At 37.6% G+C, this 23,704-nt stretch overlaps 1 protein-coding gene across 1 annotated transcript in view; it reads right to left on the bottom strand.

Annotated features, from left to right (window-relative positions):
- The window catches only part of KHDRBS2 (KH RNA binding domain containing, signal transduction associated 2), a gene marked incomplete at both ends in the record, with an annotated part of 351,174 nt that overhangs the window by 224,381 nt on the left and 103,089 nt on the right, over positions 1 to 23,704 (bottom strand). The window contains one exon of the mRNA XM_080615761.1: positions 4,692 to 4,808. Coding sequence (XP_080471887.1) covers positions 4,692 to 4,808 — 117 coding nt within the window. The remainder of the gene's footprint in view (positions 1 to 4,691; positions 4,809 to 23,704) is intronic.

Genomic DNA, 23,704 nt, shown 5'->3' with positions numbered 1-23,704 from the left:
TCTGTATTACGAGAAAATATGTTATTTGAATTTTTTTCAGGTAAAACCTAGCTCTAGAGTTTGAAAGCCATGATATTTGTTGACATCCTTACTTACAGGAGAAACTGAGAGAATGGGGATTACGAACCTTTTGCAAATGATCCTTTAAAGATTTCAGTTTCAAAATATGGGGTGCTGTGCTTTCTGTTTGTTTCCTTTTGCTTTCATTTTCCTTTGTTGCTGGTTGCTATAGTCCTTACAGCCTCACAGCAGTAAGCATCAAGATGCTGCAGAGACTTAGGAAGAGAAAAAAATGTGCTGCAGCAGAAGCAGTGTGCTGCTGTAACTTCTGCTCCTATCTTGAAGGCATGCAGAGGGCCTAATCCTGCTCTGTGTTGTAAAGCCATTTGTGGGTGTCCTGGGTTCAGCAGCAGCAGTCAGTTTTTCTCCTTCTTAGTAGCTGGTGCAGTGCTGTGGTTTTGACTTTCGGCCTGGGAATAATACTGATAAAGCCGATGTTTTCAGTTGCTGGTCAGAATGTTTACCCTGACCAAGGACCTTGTGAGTCTCATGCTCTGCCAGGGAGGAGGGGAAGCTGGGAGGAAGCATGGACAGGACACCTGACCCAAACTAGCCAAAGAGGTATTCCATACCACAGCACACGTCATGCCTGGGGATGTAACTGGGAGTGCCCCAGAAGGGCATGTCTCTCTTCTCTGTCGGGCTCATTTCCGGCGGGTGGTATTGTATTCTCTTCCCTTGTTATTTCTCTTATCATTATTATTATTGGTGGCAGCAGTAGTGATTTGTGTTATACCTTAGTTACTGGACTGTTTTTATCTCAATCCGTGGGAGTTACATTCTTTCGATTCTCCTCTCCATCCCTCAGGGGCGGAGGGGTGGGGGGGAGGAGTAGAAACTGCGTGGCTGACTTGCAGACTGGCTTAAACCATGACAGTGGGGATAAAATGGCTGTAAGTCCCAAGGTGCTATAACTGTAGAGATAAAAATACAAAGCCAATAAGACTTTGATAACACAGCAAAGGAAAATCTAACAGATAAAGATTAAATGGGTGAGCACCAATTAGTGATTAAGAACTAGCTACTGATTCTTCTAGATGTGAGCCAGTTTTCTAAACCCAGTGTCACATATGGCTCTATCTTTCCCTTAGAGATTTTACAGCTAAAGATGATAAAGCAGTACTTCAATGAAATGGAAACACCTTACATAAGAAAGAAACATTTTCAGGGATTTTGCATAATGTCCAGACCAAAACTCCCTGCAGGCTGAAAGTAAACCTACAGGTTCTGTTTCTTAAAAAAATTACAATTGACATTTTAATAGAAATTCTCAGATTTGTATCTCCAACTATAAGAGCTGAAATCTCATGACAAAACATTGGGATTAACTAACATAGCTACAAGCTAGAGCGAGCAACCTCATCCACATGAGTGGAGCAGAACCAGTGTAAAGCCTGCTGCAACAGACTGCTAGGCAAGTTATTTATTGTATGAAAACAGTCAATTCATTACACTTGTAATGAGATTTCTACTGTCACTTCAGATTAAATGTTTACCTTTACAATCGCCTCCCATACTGTTTGGAAAAAGAAGAAAAATAAATGGAGAAGAATCAAAAGCCAAGCAACTTGACATGACTATGTAAAATCTCATCACTACTTGTTCTGAAGAAGGTATTTATAATACTCTATTGCTACAGGAATGACAACTGTTAGTGGCAGCATGTTAGCCAGCAAGACAGTGACAGTTCAACCTGTTCTAAGAACTCACTGGAAAGTGGCAGTGCTCTTAGGTGGGCACAATACTCAGTAGTCATGACTTTGCTCAACATGTTAAACAGTATCTTCTCTATGAGTCAAAGATAAATGGGAGTCATTCAGCTAATAAGGATTTGAAATGATAGCTACAGTTATGCATGCCAAATAAAAAAGAAGTATCTAAAAGCCAGCATCTTCCGTTCTGTCTACTAAAGTGTTCATGTCCAGTGCTGCAGTTACACTTGGGCATCTCTTCAGCAATTTCTGACACAACTTTCTGTGTCACATATACAAGCTCGTTGCTATTTTGTGCATAAGTGGAGTTTTTCATAATATTCATTTTAAGTAAGTTGCATTGCCTTTTCAAATTAATGTATCCTTTTACCATACAGCAGGTACAAGATACTCAAAACTCAAGTCACACTTAGCAAGTATCCCCTGAGGCTCTGAAGAGGAATAGCGCAATTTCTTTAGTCTCTCAAATATATCCACACATTTCTTTTTACAAAGATAAGGAAATTCTGAAAAGGAGATATACCTCCCTTGACCAGGGTCTGCTTCCCAGAACTGGAAACTGTCCCTTCATATGCCCAGAATTACAGAATATGGCCAGAGTGGTTCACTGTAGAGCCAAGCATTTGCCTACTGTCATTTTGGCATTAAAAAACCCCAAATCAGTGGATCGGTTCTTTTCAGACATTAAGTATTTACAGATTTAGGGCACAAATGTATTTAGTATTTTCCAGCACAAATTCTGTTTCTGCTGTTCTGATACAGCTCAGCATCGAGCTGTGCTGGACCACTGGGGAAAGCCACATGTGCTTGCAGTCTGCCCACGGACTATAAGGGTTCATGGTATAATATAGATAGCTTTAAGGAAACTCTACCTTACAGAAAGAAATTACACAGATGTATCTTGAAAATTCCTCCAGAAGGAAGCCTCGTTCCCCAAAATATATATGTGGTTTCTTGTACCATAGGAAACAACCTCAAGCCTCCAGACTTCATAATTTGTATTTAAATCAGTAAAAAAAAAAAAAAAAAAATACTGCATAAATTGGATTTTTAGGCTTGATTTATGGTAAGAAAACTGTTCTAGCCAGACCAAGCTGTATTTTTCTTAGCAATGTAGCAATTCGTGCTATTATTTATGCTCACATTCAAATATATTTTAAGTTTTACCAATATCGCAACCTGGAATATCCTCTCTGAAATGCTAATTGTAACTATAACCCATCCCATGATCACTCTCAGCCTCTTTTGCTTGGAACTCATAACAGTGATGAACATGGATCAGGTAATTTCTATCTCTCACTGCAATTACACAGGGATTTTGGTTCTCTTTGAGCCAGTAATGTCTAAATTGGATTAAGATAACAGTCGCTTACGAGGCCTCCTCTAGAGAAGTTGCTTTCATCACTGCTGTATTAACACTATTTTACTCTAGAACTTAATTTTTTACATGATTCTCATGAGTTTCCCTGAAGTTCATACTTAACTTGAGATTATGCATAAGGACTAAATACTCTACGAACAGGAGAAAAAATACCTTGAATTTTGTTTTTGCTGACATACTCATGGTGAATTGTAATAACTGGCATGCTGGTACTGTTCGTTATGTTCGTTGAATTTCGAGATGAAATTCAAATCATATGATAAGAAAAGTAATGGATCTCAAAATCAGAGGACTTAAGTCTATCTACTTATGTGCGTTTAAACATCATCAGCTGGTAACAAGCCCTTCACACCCCTCTGTCTGAGCAATTGCTACTCTTGGCAGTAATAATCTGAGTGTGTGGCTGAGAATGGAGCTGGCAGATGCAGTACTGATGCAAATTACATCTACTTAGCAGCACATGCATTCATTCATCCAGGGAGTCATTTTTTATCATTCCAGGAATAAGCCAAAAGTCATAAAATATTTTACTTGTCAATACCTAGAAATAAAATCTGCAGTGTATTCCACATTTATTATCATAAAACATAGCGTTCAACAGATAACTGAGGCGTCAGGATGCCCAATGTCATAAAGTTCTGAAAAAATGGAATACATTCCATGTGCCTAATTTATCTGGTTTGTGGGGTGGCTTTTTTTTTTCAGTGTTATGCTTGGAGACCTCATAATGCCTGTGTGACTGCTTATATGCACCACCAAGACCAAATAATGCCAATCATAAAATCCTGATTAGTCTTCCCTTTATTCTGGCATATTATTGCCTTTATTATTTTAGCTACTGAATGACAGAGGTGACAGAAAGGGAAGCAGAGCAATGCACAACATTACTAAAGACAATATACAGTCCAGTGAAATTAGCAGTCATTATTTCTGTGTTAACCATAACACTGCTCTTCTACAGACTGTAACGTAAGACACTGCAATCCAATCACTACTTGTCCACTGGGTTAGATACATGTGAGGCTGCCTTACTTACAAACACTTACCTTAGGTTCATTGACCATTCAGTGATTTCAAACACTTTTTTTTTTCCTTTTATCTCTAGTGCATTTTTACACACATTTAAGCAGAACATTCACCTTGTTGTATTTTTTTTAGAATTATGCCCTGAATAAATACTCCATCTCTTTTTTTTTTTTTAAGTCCCACAGAGGTAATGTATATGAGCTATGCTTTCCTAGGAGAAATAGACTTCTCTCAGAACAAATTAACTTTAAGCTAGTTTCTATTTTAGGCAACTTATTTAAGTAAGACTGGTAATACAGTAACTGTGGAGGTCTACAATCATATGTGAAGCAAGTATTGCATAGCAATATTTAAGCAATTGATGTAACTTGAAAAAAACAAACTAGCCTTGCAGTCAGTCTATTAATTGGGTCTATTAATTGAGTCATTAATAAGTATACAGACAATCTAAATATAACAGCTAAAGCACAAGTATTTTGACACTAATTGCAACCAGAATCCAGACACAGTACCTTAGCTTTATCCCTCATGGATCCTTTCCCAAGGATGGACATTTTTGCACCTGTTTCTTCTTGTAACCTCTTCAAGGAGTTCCCTCTTGGTCCAAGCAATTTCCCAACAAAATTGAACTAGAAAGCAAATAATAAAACTATTTCAGACCAAGAGGTATGCTTTCAAAAACTTCATAAAATTTTGTAAACAGTCTGCTTAAAGCTTATATAGTTCCGAGCCTAATTCATCAGGGTACAAGTCTGGAGAACCAATGTGTCCTCTCATCTTGTGCAAAAGGCAGTAAAAGCATTCATGGTCTATTTGAGCCTCAGGAAGCTTCTCTCTAGGACAAAAAGGGCCAGTGGCTGTTCGGGTTTAGCAAACTGCTAAACCAGATCTTTGCTTATCAAACAATATCGGTAAACCCCAGAGAATATACACATTGCTTCCTGGGTTAGCCAGCCTTATTGGCAAAGTAATATATTCTGCAAAGTTAGAGCTTTAGACGGATTTTTAGGAATTGATGTTTTACACATTGATTTTAAAATAAGTGTATCATCTTCAAATAACTGTTTTGCCAGCAACAGAACACCACAAGCAATAGATCACTGTAGATATTCAAGGCTATTTTCTGAGTTGATTTTAAAAAACACTGAGCATTGTCTGCCATGCTGCTAATATTCTTGAACACAGAGCAGTTCATGCAAAACATACAACAATGGGGTTTTTTTCCATATGAAGAGGACAAATGTCTACATGAAAATCTGAAGACAGAACAATAAATAAATAAATAAATAATGTTATGTCAACACAAACTAGCAAAAAGGGAGGAGTCTATTAAGTTACAGTCATTTGTTCATTCTGAAATCAATAGTATCTTCAATTTATTATTTTTCATGCTTTCCAAACTCTTTTAAAAACACTACGCTGTCTTCGGAAGTTGACTGGGGACTACGAGCACTTGTTTAGGATGTTTCTAAATTCCTAAATTATGTTCAGATCTGAACAGACAGCACCCTGGCCTGGCTTTCAACAAAGAATAAGCTTAGCTAAGGAAAAAGATGTGTAATTGTATCAACATCGTTGGGTTTTTTTTATTTCAAAGACAGAGAACATGACACTAAGAAACAGCAATCAAGATTACACTGTCAAAAAAATACCTGAATGTCTAAAAACGTGTCATAACACACCTTGCTTTGAAGTACATATTCTGAAAACAGAAAAAATAGGCAAATACTCTTGCAACCATTTTAGCCGGCAAGAATGTACCAATACAAATGCATCAGCCATGTTTATAACACCCTAACTCAGAATCAAGCCAGATACCACAGAACTCAAGCTGATTTTCAGCCCACTGTCTTAATTACAAATCTCTTGTAACTTCCTTCAAATACTGGTTAAACCATTGAAGAAAATAATACATAATCACAGGAAAACAAATATGTAAGGTGAAATCTACTGTCCCGTAAACCAACAAAACTGACTTCAGCAAGGCAACATGTCTAGGGGGAAGTACTAAGTAGTAACGTTGTAGAAAAACCCTACCAACTTTGAAGCTCCAATAAAAGCTTTTTCATGCTTGGGTGCTTGGGTGTTTTCGAACTCTACCTGTTGATTTAATACAAGTTATCAACTGTTTGATAAATCCTCCCCCATTTTGGGAATAGGATTTAGAGATGATGCCCTATCAAGTCCTATGCCTTGAAACTGTAGTTATGCTTCTTCCAGAGACAATGTGGCTTAGAAGTTATTGGCTTCAAACTGTTTATTTGATTTCGTTGGACAATAAACCAAACAGTGAGGAAGAAATAGCAAGGACTGAATTTCGACTTAATACTAGACCTTGGGCTAAGTCTAGTGATAGAAATAAGATTTCAAAAATTACACATTTCCTGTGTGTGAAGATTTATTAGAGAAGGCTGAGAAAACAGCAGAGCTTTTGTTCCCCTTACGTGCAGAATGGCTGTTCAGAAGTTACAACACCAAATATTTTGTGCCACTTACACATCACCAATCAGAGAAGAACCATCTACAGCTGTATCCTTTCAGCAGCATCTCTTACTATTAAGAAAAGCTGCCCTTGAAAGCTGAAAGAGCTATACTGCTATGTAAGTTTGGAGAAGACTATGAGAAGGCCAGCCAAAGCTTGACTCCATTTGTTCTCCAAATGGAATAAAACTATTAAAATACACTCTATGAAGATTTATGTTGACCATTTACATTTCAGCACTTCATAAACTGTCTAATAATTACCTTGACATATTGCTGCAAAGGAGCAGTATGGCCAGCATAATCTATGCACTAAGTGGATTTTAATCACTTCACAGGAAATAAGTGGCTAGGGATTTTAACTCTATTGATTATGTAACAGACAGACACAATTCATCCACCTTCCAAAAAAAAAAAAAGTATCAGGAAGCAAGCAGTTATTTACAACTGAATAACTGAATTGCTTTCAATTTGTTTTTGTCTAAAGTTGCAGAAAAGCCAGTGCACTATATCAGACATTCAACTATTGTGCTCGGTCTTCGTAACATCAGTGTAGGGCCATGGGTTATCCTCTGCACCAGTCTATAATCACGAAGTCTGAAAGTACTGGTACAGTAACTCAGACTCAGTAATTTAAGAAAAAAAAATCCTTTCTGTTCACACATAGGCAAAAACAGCACACGAGAAAGTTTCACTGAACAGCAGAAATCGTAACAAATTTGAAACACAACTTTATTGCCCTTACTTATTTTATAAAGGTATGCTAGACAAGAACTTAAGCTAAACCAATTTTAATACTGGAAATCTACGACTCCAGTTACAGCCACATGGATAGCTTCCAGACATATTAGGAGAGCACAGATAAGAAATTATGACATATAGAAGAGAGAGCATTAACAGAAAGCTTTCATTTCTGAGAAGAAAACAGACTCACTACTTCAAAAATGTGGCCATCGTTGTCATACTAGGTGTTTTTATGGGTGGCTTAACTTTTCAGTCCTGTTTATGAACACAAAGCTAAGCTTTGTGCATCTTGTAGAAACCCTTCCTGGTTTATGGCAAAGATTTTGCACATTATTTTCTTAGATTTTTTTTATCATTTTGTCTTGAGGAGACAGATGCATGTATTCAGGGGAAAATGATCAGCTGATAGCAGGAGATGCTTTACTTAAATGCACATGATGCTTTGTCACCAGCTATGCAGTAAACTTTCTCCTGTGCAGAAAAAAACATTACAGAGAATATAGCTCTTTCAAGAGTCCACAGCCAGTCTCCCCAACATCTTCCCCAACTAATATACATGCAGTTTTTCACCAGGTTCATCTGCATCTTGATTACTTCCACACTCCACCCTGCACAAGCAATCAGACTGTAAAATGCTCAGAGCCAAAACTTTGGATTCTCAGTCTCCATAAAAGTTTTTGTTCATAAAACTTTTTTTAATACTCATATGGAAATAGCCAAAATGTTATTATGCATTTGAAACACAGAAATTATTTTTTCCCAAAATTGTGCTGCTCCCATCTGTCTGCAAAGCTTTATACTTACACATGGAGAGTACTTACCAACTATGAGACATTCTGCTTGAGTCTACATGCTACGACTGAATATTTAAAACCAAAGATTAGATACCCAACAAGCATATAGAAAATGGAGAATTCTTACGAACTAATTACAAGAAATTTCTTACCAAAAAATTACCTATGTTAGTAAAAAGCTTAGGGTTGTGCTTCATGCATAAATAAATACATAATCACAGATTTGCTCATCTCCAAACCCCCTTGCAGTAAAACATGCTGCACATCAATATACCTCACTTGCTTCTGGCTAAGACACTGAGAACAGAACCCCTAAAACCAGGTGTTGTCAAGCTGGATCACAGCACAGGCAGTCTATCTCCTAGTGTCGGTATTTATTATGTCAATAAACCATGGTTTCCATGAAATGCCAGAGATTAATTATAACCTGGGCTATAAAGAAAATGTGTATAATAACTAGCTCTTAAAATATGTTCTGCAAGCTACATATAATATTGCAATAGTCTTAAGTGTACTGCACTTAAGTACTGCAGCACTTCAAGAAGATTGCCATATATTTAACCTCATTGTCATGTTTCAACTTACCTCCTTTAATATGGACATATCAAGTGCTGTTCTCAGAAGCCATAACAACAGCAGAATTACCACAGAATTTAAATTAAGCATACACATATACTTGTAAGTTGGTATTTATAAAACATCTGATTTATGTAATGTTGCAAACTCAGGGGAAAGTTTCTTCACTATATAGCACATTAAAGCAAATTTTCTGGGAGATGAGCACACTGGGAGTTTGAATTTTGAAGCGGGCATCAAAGGCAAACAGACATGGCTCCACTACTGTGTCTGTGTTTTATAAAGCGTAGGGAAAAGAAAGATAGTGACCTTGTGCTGTAGAGGATCCGTAGCTAATAGTAGCATATTTAAATGTCCTTGGCTCCCAGCACTGGAGCCCTCTCACTGGGGAGGAGCCCACCCCGACATCCTCAAACGGGGCTAATGGAGCTAGCTAATGGAGCTAGGCTGATAGAAGCTGCTGACTTTCATCACTGCCTCATTTTTTTAATGCTGAGAACTGTAATCAACCATTGATCTTTACCTCAGTTGTATATAGAGGACTCACTTTATTCTCAGTATGTGATAAACTGGCTTTTGAATACATCAGACAGCTATAAAGTGGGTCTTGACAGACTCACCATACCAACAGGCTAGCATTCCTACTCTGCTTATGCATGCCAAGGAATACTGTGAACTTCCTGAGAGCTGGGACATGAGCTGCAAGGTCCAGCAGGGTGACAACAAGGTGGCTGCAGGGGGGCTCCCTGAAGCCAGCAGCAGCCTCTAGCTGAGAGCTGTCACAAGCACTCAGGACACCATCCCGTCAGCCCAGCACTTGGCACCATCAGCAGCACATCAGAAGTTACTCCATCATATATCAGCATTGGGTACTCCCCATAAAACCTATCCTATTTAAAACCACACCCATCTTTCACCTCACCACACTTCTGCACATGGGGGCAAGAATGGTAGTGAGCGGCTAAACAAAGAATCATATCATTTGCTCTTTTGCAACATAAAGCTCTAACCTGCAGTTGTTTCAAGACTAAAAACTCCATTTAATGTTTGTAAGGATTTTGACTACCTCAAGGCAGCATACCATAGGTACAACAGATCTAACATAGACTGCATCATTAACATTCAAGCCTCAAACTAAACAAAATGATTGATAGAAAATGTGTGTTTACATTTAGAAGAATACTTGTTTCCCTGTTTGATGTAGCCCAAATACATCCCTATTAGAACTGCAACATTTCTTATTTAATAAACACTATTTTAATAGATTTTTACAAGCAGAAACAAAGAATATGCTTGCCATTCAGAATAACTGTGTGTGTCAGTGACTGTTTCACAGATCAGCGTTCAGAACAGTAACAAAACAAAGATAAATAAGGCATGGGGCAGACAAATGTTTCCAGCTGTAAAATAAAGCAGCACAAAACCCTGAACTGTGAGAACAAATTACTTTCTTTCAGAAACAGCAAAACAGAAATAGCATGGGCTTGGCAACACGAAATTGGTGTGTTATTTCTTTGTGCATGCTGCTCACCATTGCTGTCAGCTCCTTTGTGAGGAGACAAAGTGTCTTTCCATTTTTGGAGCTACTTATCTTCACAAAAACCTTCCTTATTCATGGGAAAGAAAATAACATCTTTCTAAGTTCAGCTCTGTGCTAAAGAAAAGGGGAGGAGGCAAAGATATTCACTCCTGAATAAAACCATACTGAGACCTGCTTGCAGATTAGTTTTCTTCCGGTCCTATTCTAGGACTTCTGATAGTTCATTTATTTTAGAAGAGTGTTTAAGAGTATCTCACCTTATGATATGTACAAGGGAATTCCCTTCATGTTAAGGTACTATTGGGTGACTATAAAGGCAAATTTTATTTTTCTCAACACTGTAAGCATGACAATGCCTGCAACAATATGCTTTAACTTTTAGTCAGCCCTGAATTGGTAGGACAGTTGAGCTAGATGAGTATTTTAGGTCCCTTCAAATGGGAACTATCAGATTCTATTCTATTCTGTTCTGTTCTATTCTATTCTATTCTATTCTATTCCTATTTCTATCCTCAGCAGCTTCTACAGAGTTCAAGTTCGCCTCCCTCTATATGTAGCTCCTTACCCCAATATCTCTTCAATACCTAGTATTTTTTGGCTTTCCCAAAATTAACTTAGTGTTATAGATGAGGATGCAATATTATTTTTTATTACCAGGATGTGATGTTAGCTGTCTCTGGAGAAGGGATTCCAAGAAACCTGTTTGGTGGAACTGAATTTTGCAGGGCTCTACTTTAGCAAGGCATGTCAGGAGACAGAAAACAGCAGAAGCAGAAAATGAATGTACTCTTTCAGAGCGGCTCTGGAGAGCTACTGTAAAGGACATGTGATAATGCTTTCTTAAAGTAAAGTATTGCACTACTGAATTTTCACTGCAGCAGTCCCAAAACCAAAGGAGAAGGCTGTCCTTTCTTACAGAGCTCACTCGGTCTCATCTCCTCATTATGCTTTGAACAATAACTCAATGCCAGGCCACAGGGAATAAAATTAAATGCTCAAATGGAAAATACAGCTTCTTGAAAACTCTGGGCCAAATTAATTCCTAGTTTAAATCAACAGAATTGCCCCAAGAATAAATTAGATCAGAGTATCAAAGTTTAAATCATTAAAGCTACTGTGATGAGATTTACCTGAGAAATAAACATTTTTTTATGACACATTTTTAATCTTGAAAAGTGCTGGGAGTTCATATTTACAGTGTGCTCAAAGAAAATGCTGCAACATTTGCCTGGCTATTTACTAGCTCATAGCAAGCACCTAAATTTACAGTGAAAAAATATTTTTGGCATCACTCCATGAAACAGATGGTCAGTGACTCCACACAAACAACTTCCAGATATAAGTCCACACTGAGATAGCAAAAATATCCCCTCACTTTTCACTTTTAGTATTTTCTGTCAGAATTTGGTAACAAGTTGTGGCATGTAAATAAAGCAAATGAAATAAGTCTTAAAATTAAAATAATCTTTCTGATTAAAAAGACCCAAGAGTTTGGTGTCTGGGGTATATTTACTGAGTTAAACACTCCTAACTTAGGAAAATCTTTCGTACATGCATTAGCAGTGTGATAATCTGCTATTTTGCCAGACACCCAAACATGTTATTTTGTGCAATTTTGTTTTTAACTCTGACATGAAGCAATTGAGGAAAAGCCAAGGAAGCAACTGAAGTTGTGGGTATATATTAAATCTGTAATTAACAAGTTTAAGGTGTTTATTATTTTAATTGCAGAGATATCCAAGGAGATTCATCATACCAAGCACTGCACAGACATGCAGGGAGACATAAACTTGAATGTTAAAAAAATCAAATAGGCCTTGTTGAATGTATGTGGTTACTATTGCTTATTTTGATGGTTTGGGAGTGATCGCAGAAACGACTGCCATTAAAATCACTGGGCTTGGTTACGAAAGAGGGTATTACTCAAGGTAAGGGCAGCATGATGAGGTTCTGCTGACAGGAGAAGAACATGGGAGACTGAGTTTTCAACTCAGAATTGAGAAAGAGGATCCTAACATCACTATTTAATCTTTGGCTTTTGCCTTTCTTATAATTCTTCAGCAACTTTGAATAACACACTTTTTCTTAAGCTTATCCCTATTTGGTCAGCCCAGCTGGGGACAGATCAGAATGGCTCTCGGGCTTTTTTGCCCATGTTGGGGAGGTTAGAGCTGTTAGTAAACTAGCCGCCAGCCAGAGGTCATGACTGATCCCAACCCATGTCTCTAAAGAGTCGGAAAGTTTTTTGAGGGCTGACCGCTCCTTAACGGAAAATTGTCCAAGAAGAGCAGTATTTTTTAAAACTGCAGAGTATACTGAGTTAACCATGATTATGAGCCATTAGTGAAGCCATATTCTATTGAATCAAGGGCAAGAGGCATCATTAGGACAAAAAGCCATCTGTCTTTAAACATTCATGTTAGCCAAGCCCGAAGCAGTCAGCTTTTACTATTCAGAAATAAAATACAAGGTAAGTAATAAGGGGTTCTTGGAATTGTGTATCTACGACTGCTTCATTTGAAGGACATTATCTAAAATGGTATTTCTACAATTCAGACAGCAGAAGTGCACCACTAAACTTTTTGCAAACTGCACAATTAAATAAGTTTATATTAAGCATATGCAAAGGTATGGAAATAGGTACTAGGACTACAACACTTAAAAGCACAATCAACATTTGGCTAATTGGGTTTATTACTCCCACAGATACACCACTTATTGGTCACAGTAACAAACACCATCTGCTCTTTGCTAACTGGCAGCATCCTACCAACTTTTCTCCAACTTGAAGAGTTTGGATTGTAAAAAGAAGATCTGAAAGGGTTGTAATACAGTGGTATTTCCAAGCACACCATCTTACTCCTGCTGAGCTGAATATGATTTCCTATTAGGTGAAAAATTTCTCTTTGCCAGATGTTATATTTGCAAAGTTAAGTACTAGGTCAACAAGAACCAGGATAAGTTAAGGCTGAACACCCAACCGTAAAACTAATGTATCTTTCCCACATACATTAGTGATTCTGGACTAATGAAAATGTAGCATAAACCTCAAATTTCTTTTCAGTCAAGGAAATTATAACAACAGTTAATTTGGATCCAGTACATTAATGAACTGATTTAACAGACATGCATATAGTATCTAATTTTGTAGACAGCATTGTATTAAATCACAAATGGTTTATGTTAATCTAATTAAAAACTCTGTTAGTCAACTTGATTTTGCCTTTCGTTATTAAAGTAATTATACTTACAGCAGCATTTATGCATCTATTTACATATTCCAAGCACTACGCAAACATTAATTTTATCTTCAAGTCACGTTCATAATCAAAGCAAGGCATTACTTTAAATTGATTGACATATGCAAACTCACATAACTCTGTGGAAATTAAACCAGCCTGTGAAAGCACTCAAAAAACATTTTACAAAATTCTGGTTCTTCCCCTCCCCTCCTACATTTTCTGCACTGGGTTCATTTTTTTTTGTTGCTTTTTATCACTAAGGACAAATACAACAAAATACAGTGTTTCTTCCTTACAGCTCATTACCTTTTACTTTTTCTATGCTTGGAGAGGAGAATAAGTAACTTTCAAGATTTCTTAATGAGGAGTTAGCTGCTCTGAGGTGATAATGCAATAAAATATTTTAAGAGGAGCAAAGCATTCCAAAGTAACACTGTCAAGGTGAAACAGTTAAGTAAAACTGTGTCAACTCAAAAACTGGTGCTGAATTCTGTTCCCAAGTTGTTCAGGTAGCACATCTGTCTGATTCCTACTTAAATTTCAGCTACATTTCAAGATAAAATTGTGCCAATTTAAGACAACAGATGTGGTCCTCTACTTGTCTGTTCAATCAAATCTGGCAGGATAGAACACAAACTGACAACAAAGAATATATACTGTTAGATTTATTGCCATTGTTCGTGAGCTTATTCTCAAAAGCCACATATTAAAGCACTATGTTCCAAGAGCAGTGGGTTTTTTAGGTGAGGCACAGCGTGCGTGGAACTGGCCCTACCCTTTACACCTGAGGTTTATCTGCCACAGCCTATCGAGTTTGGACGGTGACAGCAAAGTCCTCAGGTCGTAGGTTTGATTAGAGTGTCCTTCTCTTAGATGGAAGACCTTACAAGGCTAGACCAGTTCCATCTGCCTGGGTTTAAAGTTAAAGAGTTTTCCTTCTCATAGGATGGCTGTCCAAAGGCAAGTGTGAAATGGCTTGGCTTCGCGAACGAAGATTTGGGAAGGGCTTTACTCACGCTTTCTGAACAAGACTGTCATCTCCTGGGTCAATCTCAAGCGACCAGCGTCACAACAGCACAACATCAAACGTCTAGGCGGGATTCTGACAACCGGATTTGCCTACCCCACATTGCCCTTAGTCATCGTGCTTGTAGTAAGCGTGGGTAAAGCCATCAATCAATCAATGTTCCAAGAGCAGACTCCACCCTAATCAGACTAGTTTTCTTAGATGTTTTGCTCAAGGTGATGAATTTATGGAAGGAATATAACCAGTATTAACTCAGTATTTGGCACAGATAGCTTTCCAGTGGTTTTCACAGCAAGCATACGGGACACAGAAAGACCCTCTCCATTGTCCAAACTGAAAGTGCCCCAGCTTACTCTACAGCATGCAAACCAGAGGCTCTGCAAGGCCTCCTCTTCCACAGTACACAGAGATAATTGCAATAGTAGTAACAAAAGAATTTACATTTCATTTTACACTGATGATTGTAAAATCAAGCTTAACATATATATACTCACTCTGTAATCCGATACAAACGCAACAGATTTGCTAAATGTGAAGAATCAATCCCTGTGCTAGATGCGCATACAAGGAATGTGATTTCCCCCCACACACTCAGTATTAGTATTTGTGTTTATAATTTGACAAGTTGATAGCCTGTAGTACTCACTAATTGCAAGCTGGAATACCTACTCAGTTTCATTTAAAAAAATGAAATAGAAAATATAGAGTTTTATAACATCTGAGTGCCAAAAGCTTCTTAAAACCTGAGACTGATTTGCAATGCTTTGTTGATGGCATTCCTTCACAAGTGACATAACTGTGTTTCAGACTCAGTTAACGTAAGACAGAAAAAAATACTTTCAGGACAACATCCTGAAAGAAGAACAAGACATGCTGTATGTGACAAATGAGGGGGCAAGAATGAGTAGGAAGGCCTGAGTGGCTTTAAATAACATAAACTGTAATATCCAACAGTCTTGCCAGTGCCATACAATTCTGGAGTGAAAAAACCTGACTACAATGCTCCTACCTCATGAAACATTAAATGACCTGCTAATCTTTTTCACTTGCACCTTTTTTTTTTTTATCCCCTGACTCGCACTTGAAAGAATATTAATGAAGTAATATTAAATTCTCCTCTAACATAAGATTAAGAAATTCCTCAGGTATATTTAACAACTGTCTAGTTTTAACTTAATGTTTATTACATTGCAATTACCCTGTTTCAGCACACTTACAATCTTCAAGAAGGATGAAACCTGAACTAAAGACAACCATCAATGCAAAAAAAGAGCAGTGAATATTTTCCATTCACCTTGTCAAGCCAGTATGCCCCCAGCTCTAGCTGTTCAAAAGAGCCAGGAGTGATCTCCTAGAAGCATTAAAGTGACACAGTTAGCCATACCCAAGTAATTAATTAACTTGGTATCTAGAAGATGTGTCAGCCTTTGAAACTCATTTTCACACTGGCATCTGACCCAGCTGGGTGGCTGTTGCCCATGCTGAATTTCAAGCACATCAGTCCCATTCAACTCTCTAGTCTGCCTTGAGCCTCAGTCACTCAGTGTGGGCTGCTGTAAATCCCCAGTTTAGCTGCCTCATTCATTAACTTCATGAGCTTTTGTATCTCACACGTTTATGGAATTCATATATTCCAGGTCTGGAGCTAGGTGTTCAAAGTCTAGATTCTGCAATGGACAGAAGAGCAACTGCTAGTCCTCTTGGGAACTTGCAGCATACAGTGCTCTTTTACGTTGCCCCCTACATTCAAAGTCTTTCATGGAGTTACAAATGATGAAAAGTTTTGATTTTCACACCTTCAAGCACTTATACCCTGAGTTATTCGTTATATTTGTCTGCCTGCAAATGCTGAACTAAACTAAAAAAATCCACAACAAATACATGACAAAAACAAATGTGAAACAAAAAGCAAAATTAACTTTCAGTGGACACTGGGGGAAAATGTAAGTGTAACTTTACATGGAACACCATATTCTGTGGAAATCTTTAAAGTCCTTTGAAGCTTTTCATGTAGTAAAGACCATTTATGTCTTAAAGCAAAGTAGAGGAAACAAAATGATAGATTTTTAAAGGTAAAACCTAAGGATTTGTTCCATGTTTAAGTTTCTGGGAATGTTTTCCCACTGTAAATTTATTTACAAAACGATCATAATCCCCTTAAAACTGAATACACCTGTAACAATATTGCACCAAAATAAGAATGTACCAGTGCACTTCAACCTGCAACGAGATCAGTTTAATCAGTTCAATCACATTTAAGCACCATCCCCAAAAATCACAATTAAAGTGGTATCATCAATTCATAAGAGAAAATGCCTTATGAAAAGATATTTTATTTAAAAGCCAGTGCATAACTTTGAATTTCATTTAAAGCACCTAAATTTCATAGATATTTGCCTCAGATGATAACTTTCATCTTTGCCATGCCTTTTCTTATGGCAAGTACCCTCCTGTCATTTGCTTGTAAGTACAACAGCAAATGGATATTTCTGAATGCATTTTAAAAGTGTAATTTCCAGATTAATATTTGTCAAATGCTTGTAGATGTCGATCATGGACATTACATGTTGCTTGGCTGCTCTTCAGCTTCTCCATCCCACACTTAGAATAACGGAAAGCAGCTGTCTTGTTAATGTTTTGCAAATGCAAAACAAGTGAACTCCAAGCATGCTATGATTCTATGCTAAAAACCAAGTATGCCCAAATCCTAGGGGGGCTTTTAGCTCGTGAATTCCAATGTCACAGCAGTCAAGCCCAGTGAGCCATTACTATTCTCTAAGAAACACCACAGAATCTTTATCAAGTGAAAGTTTCTGATTTAGAAACAGAAACAGTACTATGAGAACAAAAATGGAATGACAGGAAAAATGACTGTGAAAAATAAAAGTAATAAATTAGGAAAGGGAATGTTCCATTAAAATCCTATTTCCAAATCATGAAAATACGGGGGGAGGGAGAAGAAAAGAAAGAACTGAAATATGTTATTTTGGATGTCCATCTGTAGACAACAGTGAGAAAGAGGACAAGTTGTACAGGGAAACTGCTTGCTCCAGCCAACTTTACTCCTGTGTGTTCTCAAGATAGGCCAGTTGGAATGCCTGAAGTGACAACACACCATGTCCCAGACAGAGACCTGCACTGGTGGCTCTGAAGAAGTATGCATCCTGTGGATGTTGTAAGAAGTCTGCACAGACTCCAGAGACATACTAGAAGCAGCAATTTCCAGTCCTTATATAAAACAAAACCTGAGGAATGCTGGAGAACTTCTGGAGGCCAAACGTATGTCTTTTGGGAGCTGAAAGTTGGGACCTGCAGAGCAGCACTCTTTGCAAAATTCTCATTACACCATGTGCAGATTCAGAGAGAAGGGGATGTGCCAAAGCAGAGCTACAATCACAGGCTGAAATAATGGTGTTAGGAGGAACTGAGATTCATCTGGAACTGAGGATACCACTAGGATATGAGGAGTCTGTACAAAAGCAAAAGACCTCATTTTAGATATAAAGGATTCAGCTGTGGATATCCTTAAAAATCAAAGCAGTTACATATGGAGGGTATGGAATAATATTTGATTCACTTAAATATTAGAATGGAAAAAAAGATCTTTTAAAAGTCTGAAATTGCATTCAAATGAGAAAAACAAAAAATTACCATAATCCACCAGCCTAAAAAAAAACCCGAAAAAAACCAAACCAATGAAAAACCAAGACAACAAAACAAAACCCCAAACCCCAAAATAAACAAACGTAAAAATAAAAACCACAACAGGTTAAGGAAAAAAGGTTAACGAACAACTTAAAGAATAAAAAATTAAAATAAAGTATTTTCAAAGGTTTGGAAGCCAGAGAGAGAGTTAACAGCCATTCAGGCTATAAAAGCAGTATTCAAGAAAGATGAGGTCAGAACACAAAAATAAAATGCTTTTTCACAAAAAGTTCATAGTTCATAGTGGAGGGAACTGTGGCAGGTTGGGAGGAAGGTAGTGCAAGGACAGATTTCTACGTATTTCCAACTAAATTCAAAATCAAAAGGAGCGCGACCACCAGGTCGAAGGAGGTGATCCTGCCCCTCTACTCTGCTCTCGTGAGACCTCACTTGGAGTATTGTGTGCAGTTCTGGTGTCCTCAACATAAAAAGGACATGGAACTGTTGGAACAAGTCCAGAGGAGGGCCACGAGGATGATCAGGGGACTGGAGCACCTCCCGTATGAAGATAGGCTGAGAAAGTTGGGGCTGTTCAGCCTGGAGAAGAGAAGGCTGCGTGGAGACCTCATAGCAGCCTTCCAGTATCTGAAGGGGGGCTATAGAGATGCTGGGGAGGGACTATTCATCAGGGACTGTAGTGATAGGACAACAGGTAATGAGTTCAAACTTAAACAGGGGAAGTTTAGATTGGATATAAGGAAGAAATCCTTTTCTGAAAGGGTGGTGAGGCACTGGAATGGGTTGCCCAGGGAGGTTGTGAATGTCCCATCCTTGGTGGTGTTCAAGGCCAGGTTCGATGAGGCCTTGGGTGACACGGTTTAGTGTGGGGTGTCCCTGCCCATGGCAGGGGTTTGGAACTAGATGATCTTAAGGTCCTTTCCAACCCTAACTATTCTATGATTCTATGATTCTATGTTGAAGCTCACCATAAATAATGATGATCATTTAGAAACCAGATACTAAATACAAATGATCCCAGCCATGCTTCCTGAGGGTTAAATTGATCTCACCAGCTATTACTCTTCTAAACATTAGGCATCACATCTAAATTACCAGTTCAGGCTCTCTCTATACTCAGAGATATATTCTTTCAAAGCATGATTCATCCTACCAGTCTTAATACGAATGAATGGGGAAGCACCCATTTTGCTTGGCCTTGGGTAACATGGTTTAGTGTGGGGTGTCCCTGCCCATGGCAGGGGGGTTGGAACTAGATGATCTTAAGGTCCTTTCCAACCCTAACTATTCTATGATTCTATGATTCTAAATTGCCAAAACCCAGCATAAACAGTAAAATTAGTGAACAGTAAAACACATCAGAGAGTTGAAGAGTTGAGATGGCTATTTAAAAGGGAAATATTTTCCCAGCAATCTATCAGTGTTCTCCAAAAAACAAAGATGGAAAAGTAAGCAAGCAAGCTGATCTCATATACCTGATCTCCAGAAGTATTTATTTCACAGGTGCTTTATCAAAAGGTCTTTATAAAACTAGGCTGGCACGGGATTAGAAGGAAGGCCCTCTCATGGAGAAGTTTAAATGATAGGAAAAATTTGGGGTAAATGGTAAGGATTCACACCGGGAGGAAGTGATTAATTGAGTCCTGCTGGGATCCTAGTGGGAGACCAAAGCTGGAAAAAGCAGTGAACAGTGAGAAGGCATATTGTACTGATGACGCTAAGGTAAGTCAGTGCTGTGAAAGCAGGGCTGGCTCTGAAGAACTACATGTTATGACACGTGGTGACAAAATGACAGCTGAAATTCAATGTAAATAAATGTAAACCACATTGATTGAAACACATCCCACCTTTATAAATAAAACGATGTGCTGATTCTAACACCTCAGAAATTATGTCAGGAAAAATAACAGGTAGCTGAGTTCACAGCAGTAGCGAAAAAGCAAACTGTATGTGCTATGTTACAAATTATTAGGGAAGGAGTAAAAAAAACCCAGAGAATAGCATTGTGCTACTTTATAAGCCAGTGATACCACACCACCTTGAAGACTATTTACAGTTACAGATCTCAATTTCAGAAACGCCACAGTAGGACTGGGAAAAAAAAAATATGTTTCTGTACAGTGACAAAATAGGAACCACTGAATGAGTCCTGAGCTATGATTCCTCACTCTGGAACACACAATTGAGAATTACAACAGATTCTTAAAATCATGAGGAGCATGAAGAAGGTCAATGTACATGATCTCCAGAGCCTCCTCTACGAAATAAACTGGGGGACAGCAGAAGATCCTAGGCAAGCAGCAGTCTCAAAACTAACAAAATAAAACTTTCTGCCCAGGATTCCTCCAAATTTGAGTTTTACAAGTGACTGACAGAAGAACAGCTACATCAGAAGAAACCACCCTGAGCTCAGGACATTTGTGTCGGAAGCTGGGATAATATTTTGGAGACATATCTCTGGACAGTTTGACTGTACTCACATTCATTTTCAGTTGGTCACTGCTGGAAGAGCTAAATCACAGCAGAGTAATGTTTTTGTTATAAGGCACAGAAGTCGTGGCATAAAGTAAATGGATTATAATGTGATGTACAATATTTTGCAGGAGTTTACAATAGTCAAGGATAATCTGAGTGTTACAGTGAAGCGAACTCATTTTGTTCATATTGTATTGTACTGTAAAATTAATTATGATTTTATGCAACATTTTAAGTTGTGGTATAATATTCTCCTTTCATACTTCAGGCATATATACAGAATTCTTTTATTTCTACCCAAACATAGTTGTCTTAACCAGATATGGTAAAAAATACATATCTGCAGTACACTTTGATCCATATGTTAACTCTATAATGATACAATTTTTAACAGTCCTCTGGAGTTGTATCTACAAGATTTTGTTCAGATGCAAAGACAACAGTTTACAACAGTGATGGCAATTAAATAAATTATATTAATCATTTAAATAAATCAGCAGCCCTGCAAATACGTACCTACAGTGGCATGTTTCCTTCTGCTATTCAGAGGGAGCTGTCATGTGAATTTTTTATTTCATGCAGACAGAACAGAGAAACTAATTCCTTGCATTTCTTCAGACTGCAATGTAAAAACTAGGCTAAAGACCTAATCGTACTTTCCTAATTTTCAGGAATTACATTTTTATGAATAACAAATGGATGTAATGTAACTAATATGGATGTAACTCACAGAATTATTGCTCACCGCTCAGATTCTGACGCAATTCTCACACTCATATTGGTCTGCTTTAGATGGAAAAAAACAAGGAGAGTGCAAAATGTGTTTCTTCCTGATTTTTCTTATTTATTTACTAAAAATGCAGTGATTAATTGGTCTGATGCTTACATTTAATTATAAATTAAACTAAAAAAAAGGTTATTATTCATCTCCTGTAAATATGATTTTTAAAGATAACAGTTTCTTGCTTTGCCATACAAAGAATAGCTAAACCAAAATAAATGTATTTGTGATACAGCCTTTTTGAGTAGCAGCATTGATGAAAATTTCTTAGTTTTACTCTGTCATTGAAAAGCGTCAAATTTATTTACGATAGAAGAGAATTCATCATGGCAAAGCAAAGAAGTGAAAATGTGTTTGATATTGGATGCAGATATTAAAGTTTACCAGTAAAACACATGGGGTTAGTATTTATTTTATCTTTGTAAGGTTTTGAGGTAGATAGCAAATTTCTTAATAATTGTTTTTGAGAGTTAGCTACAATGTGATGAAGAACTGGTTATTATTAATATAAAAGCAATCAAATTTGTTTGTATAAAATTATAAGATATGGAGAAGAGGAGCAATGAGTCAGAAAGTGACTCAGAGATATTTACAGCACAGGATTTATGGGAAGACTTAAGAAAACATGACAAAAATATCCTTTCATTATCACAATTACTCTTAATTTGCAAATCTGAGTCTACTGTATACTGTGAAAAAAGTCATTAAATAAACATTCAATGTAGTAGTTTCTCCTCATTTTCATGTAAATGGTTTTAAAGTGCTCTGATGCAAACTGCTAAATGACAGCTTTCAGAGCTAATCAATGGTTTTTGTTTTATACTAAATGGATTTTTTAAATGCCATTGTCAGGAGACACGTACGTATACCAATAAGTCTGTATATCTTAAATGAGCTCCATCGAAAATCTTGTACTGTAACGTCTCATTTCTTTATAAGCACAGCACAGTCCCCACTGACCTGAAAACTAGAGGTAATCCATGTGCCAGTGTCTCTGAGCAAAATTTAGTACAGCATATCTGAAAACAAGTACTGTAAATCAAGCAGTAAGCAGAAACAATAATTTATTAGGAGCTATAAATATCTTCCTATACTATACAAAATGGTTCCTTATAACTGAGGTTCCCCTGTACTTCCGGAAAATGCAACATCGGAGAAAATGCATCTGTTAAAAACATACTGGGCATGTTTCCCCTCTGAAGCAGTTTCTTCTTAGCTCTGCCTTAGCTTATATTCTAACACGTTTAGTAAATTAATATGAATCCTATTTGGCTAAAGTGACTTTACACAGCTGATCAAATCAGTTTCCTTCTAGTTGCAACTACAATTTCAAGCCCATCATCCCATTAAAAATAAATTCCAGTGCATATTAAATTTATTAAAATAAAACACTATTTAGGACAAACTTCAGGAATAAAGACTGTTGTAGTCCTGCCAAACAATTGATTTCTGTTTAACTTCATTAATTCCATTTTGGCACAATCCACATTAGCTCACATAGATGCATAAAAGGAAGCTAAAAATTGCGAGAAACTATGGGGGGCTATATTACACTGGGAAGCAGTGCCCCAAAGGAAATTGTGGAAGAACCATAAACTGGAGAATTTTAACTTCAAGCTGACTAAAATATACATTATGCAGTATATACAACACAGAACTGCTTTCTGTGCTTCAAAGATTCATGTCGATGAGTTCCAGCCCATTTCATTTAAAATAATGACCACACTGTGCTTTGGATTATGTGTCTGCACAGATTTGCAAACCCCATGTTTACATTTCTCCACACTGGAGCAAGCGGGCAGATCACTGCTCTCAGTTCCACAGTCAAGCAGCTTTGCTTCTGCCTTCTCAAGTTATTAAACCACTGAGCAGAGGAGGATGCACAAGCTGCATGTGTGCACATACACAGTACCAGTTGACAAACTCAGCATGGTAGCTGCGCATTGGTACTTCTAACATCATTACTGCCCAGCCAAGGCTTTGTACCGGTCAACAAGCCCTCTTCCACACAGTCTTTGAGCAGCCCTTGGAAATTAACCAGGCCAGGACTGATTTCCAAAATGCATTTTTTATGATGTCATCTTTTTTACAGACAGAGGAGATTTAATGCTACGTATGTGGCTTGACCGCAACAGCTGGCCACAGAGCCTAACAGGCACTGGCACTGCTAAATTAGCTACTGTAGATGCAGTCACATGTACA

This window comes from Psittacula echo, assembly GCF_963264785.1.
Source record: "Psittacula echo genome assembly, chromosome: 4".
Taxonomy (NCBI): Eukaryota; Metazoa; Chordata; class Aves; order Psittaciformes; family Psittacidae; genus Psittacula; species Psittacula echo.
The sequence above is the reverse complement of the archived record's forward strand: the minus strand, read 5'-3'. Positions and strand labels throughout refer to the sequence as shown.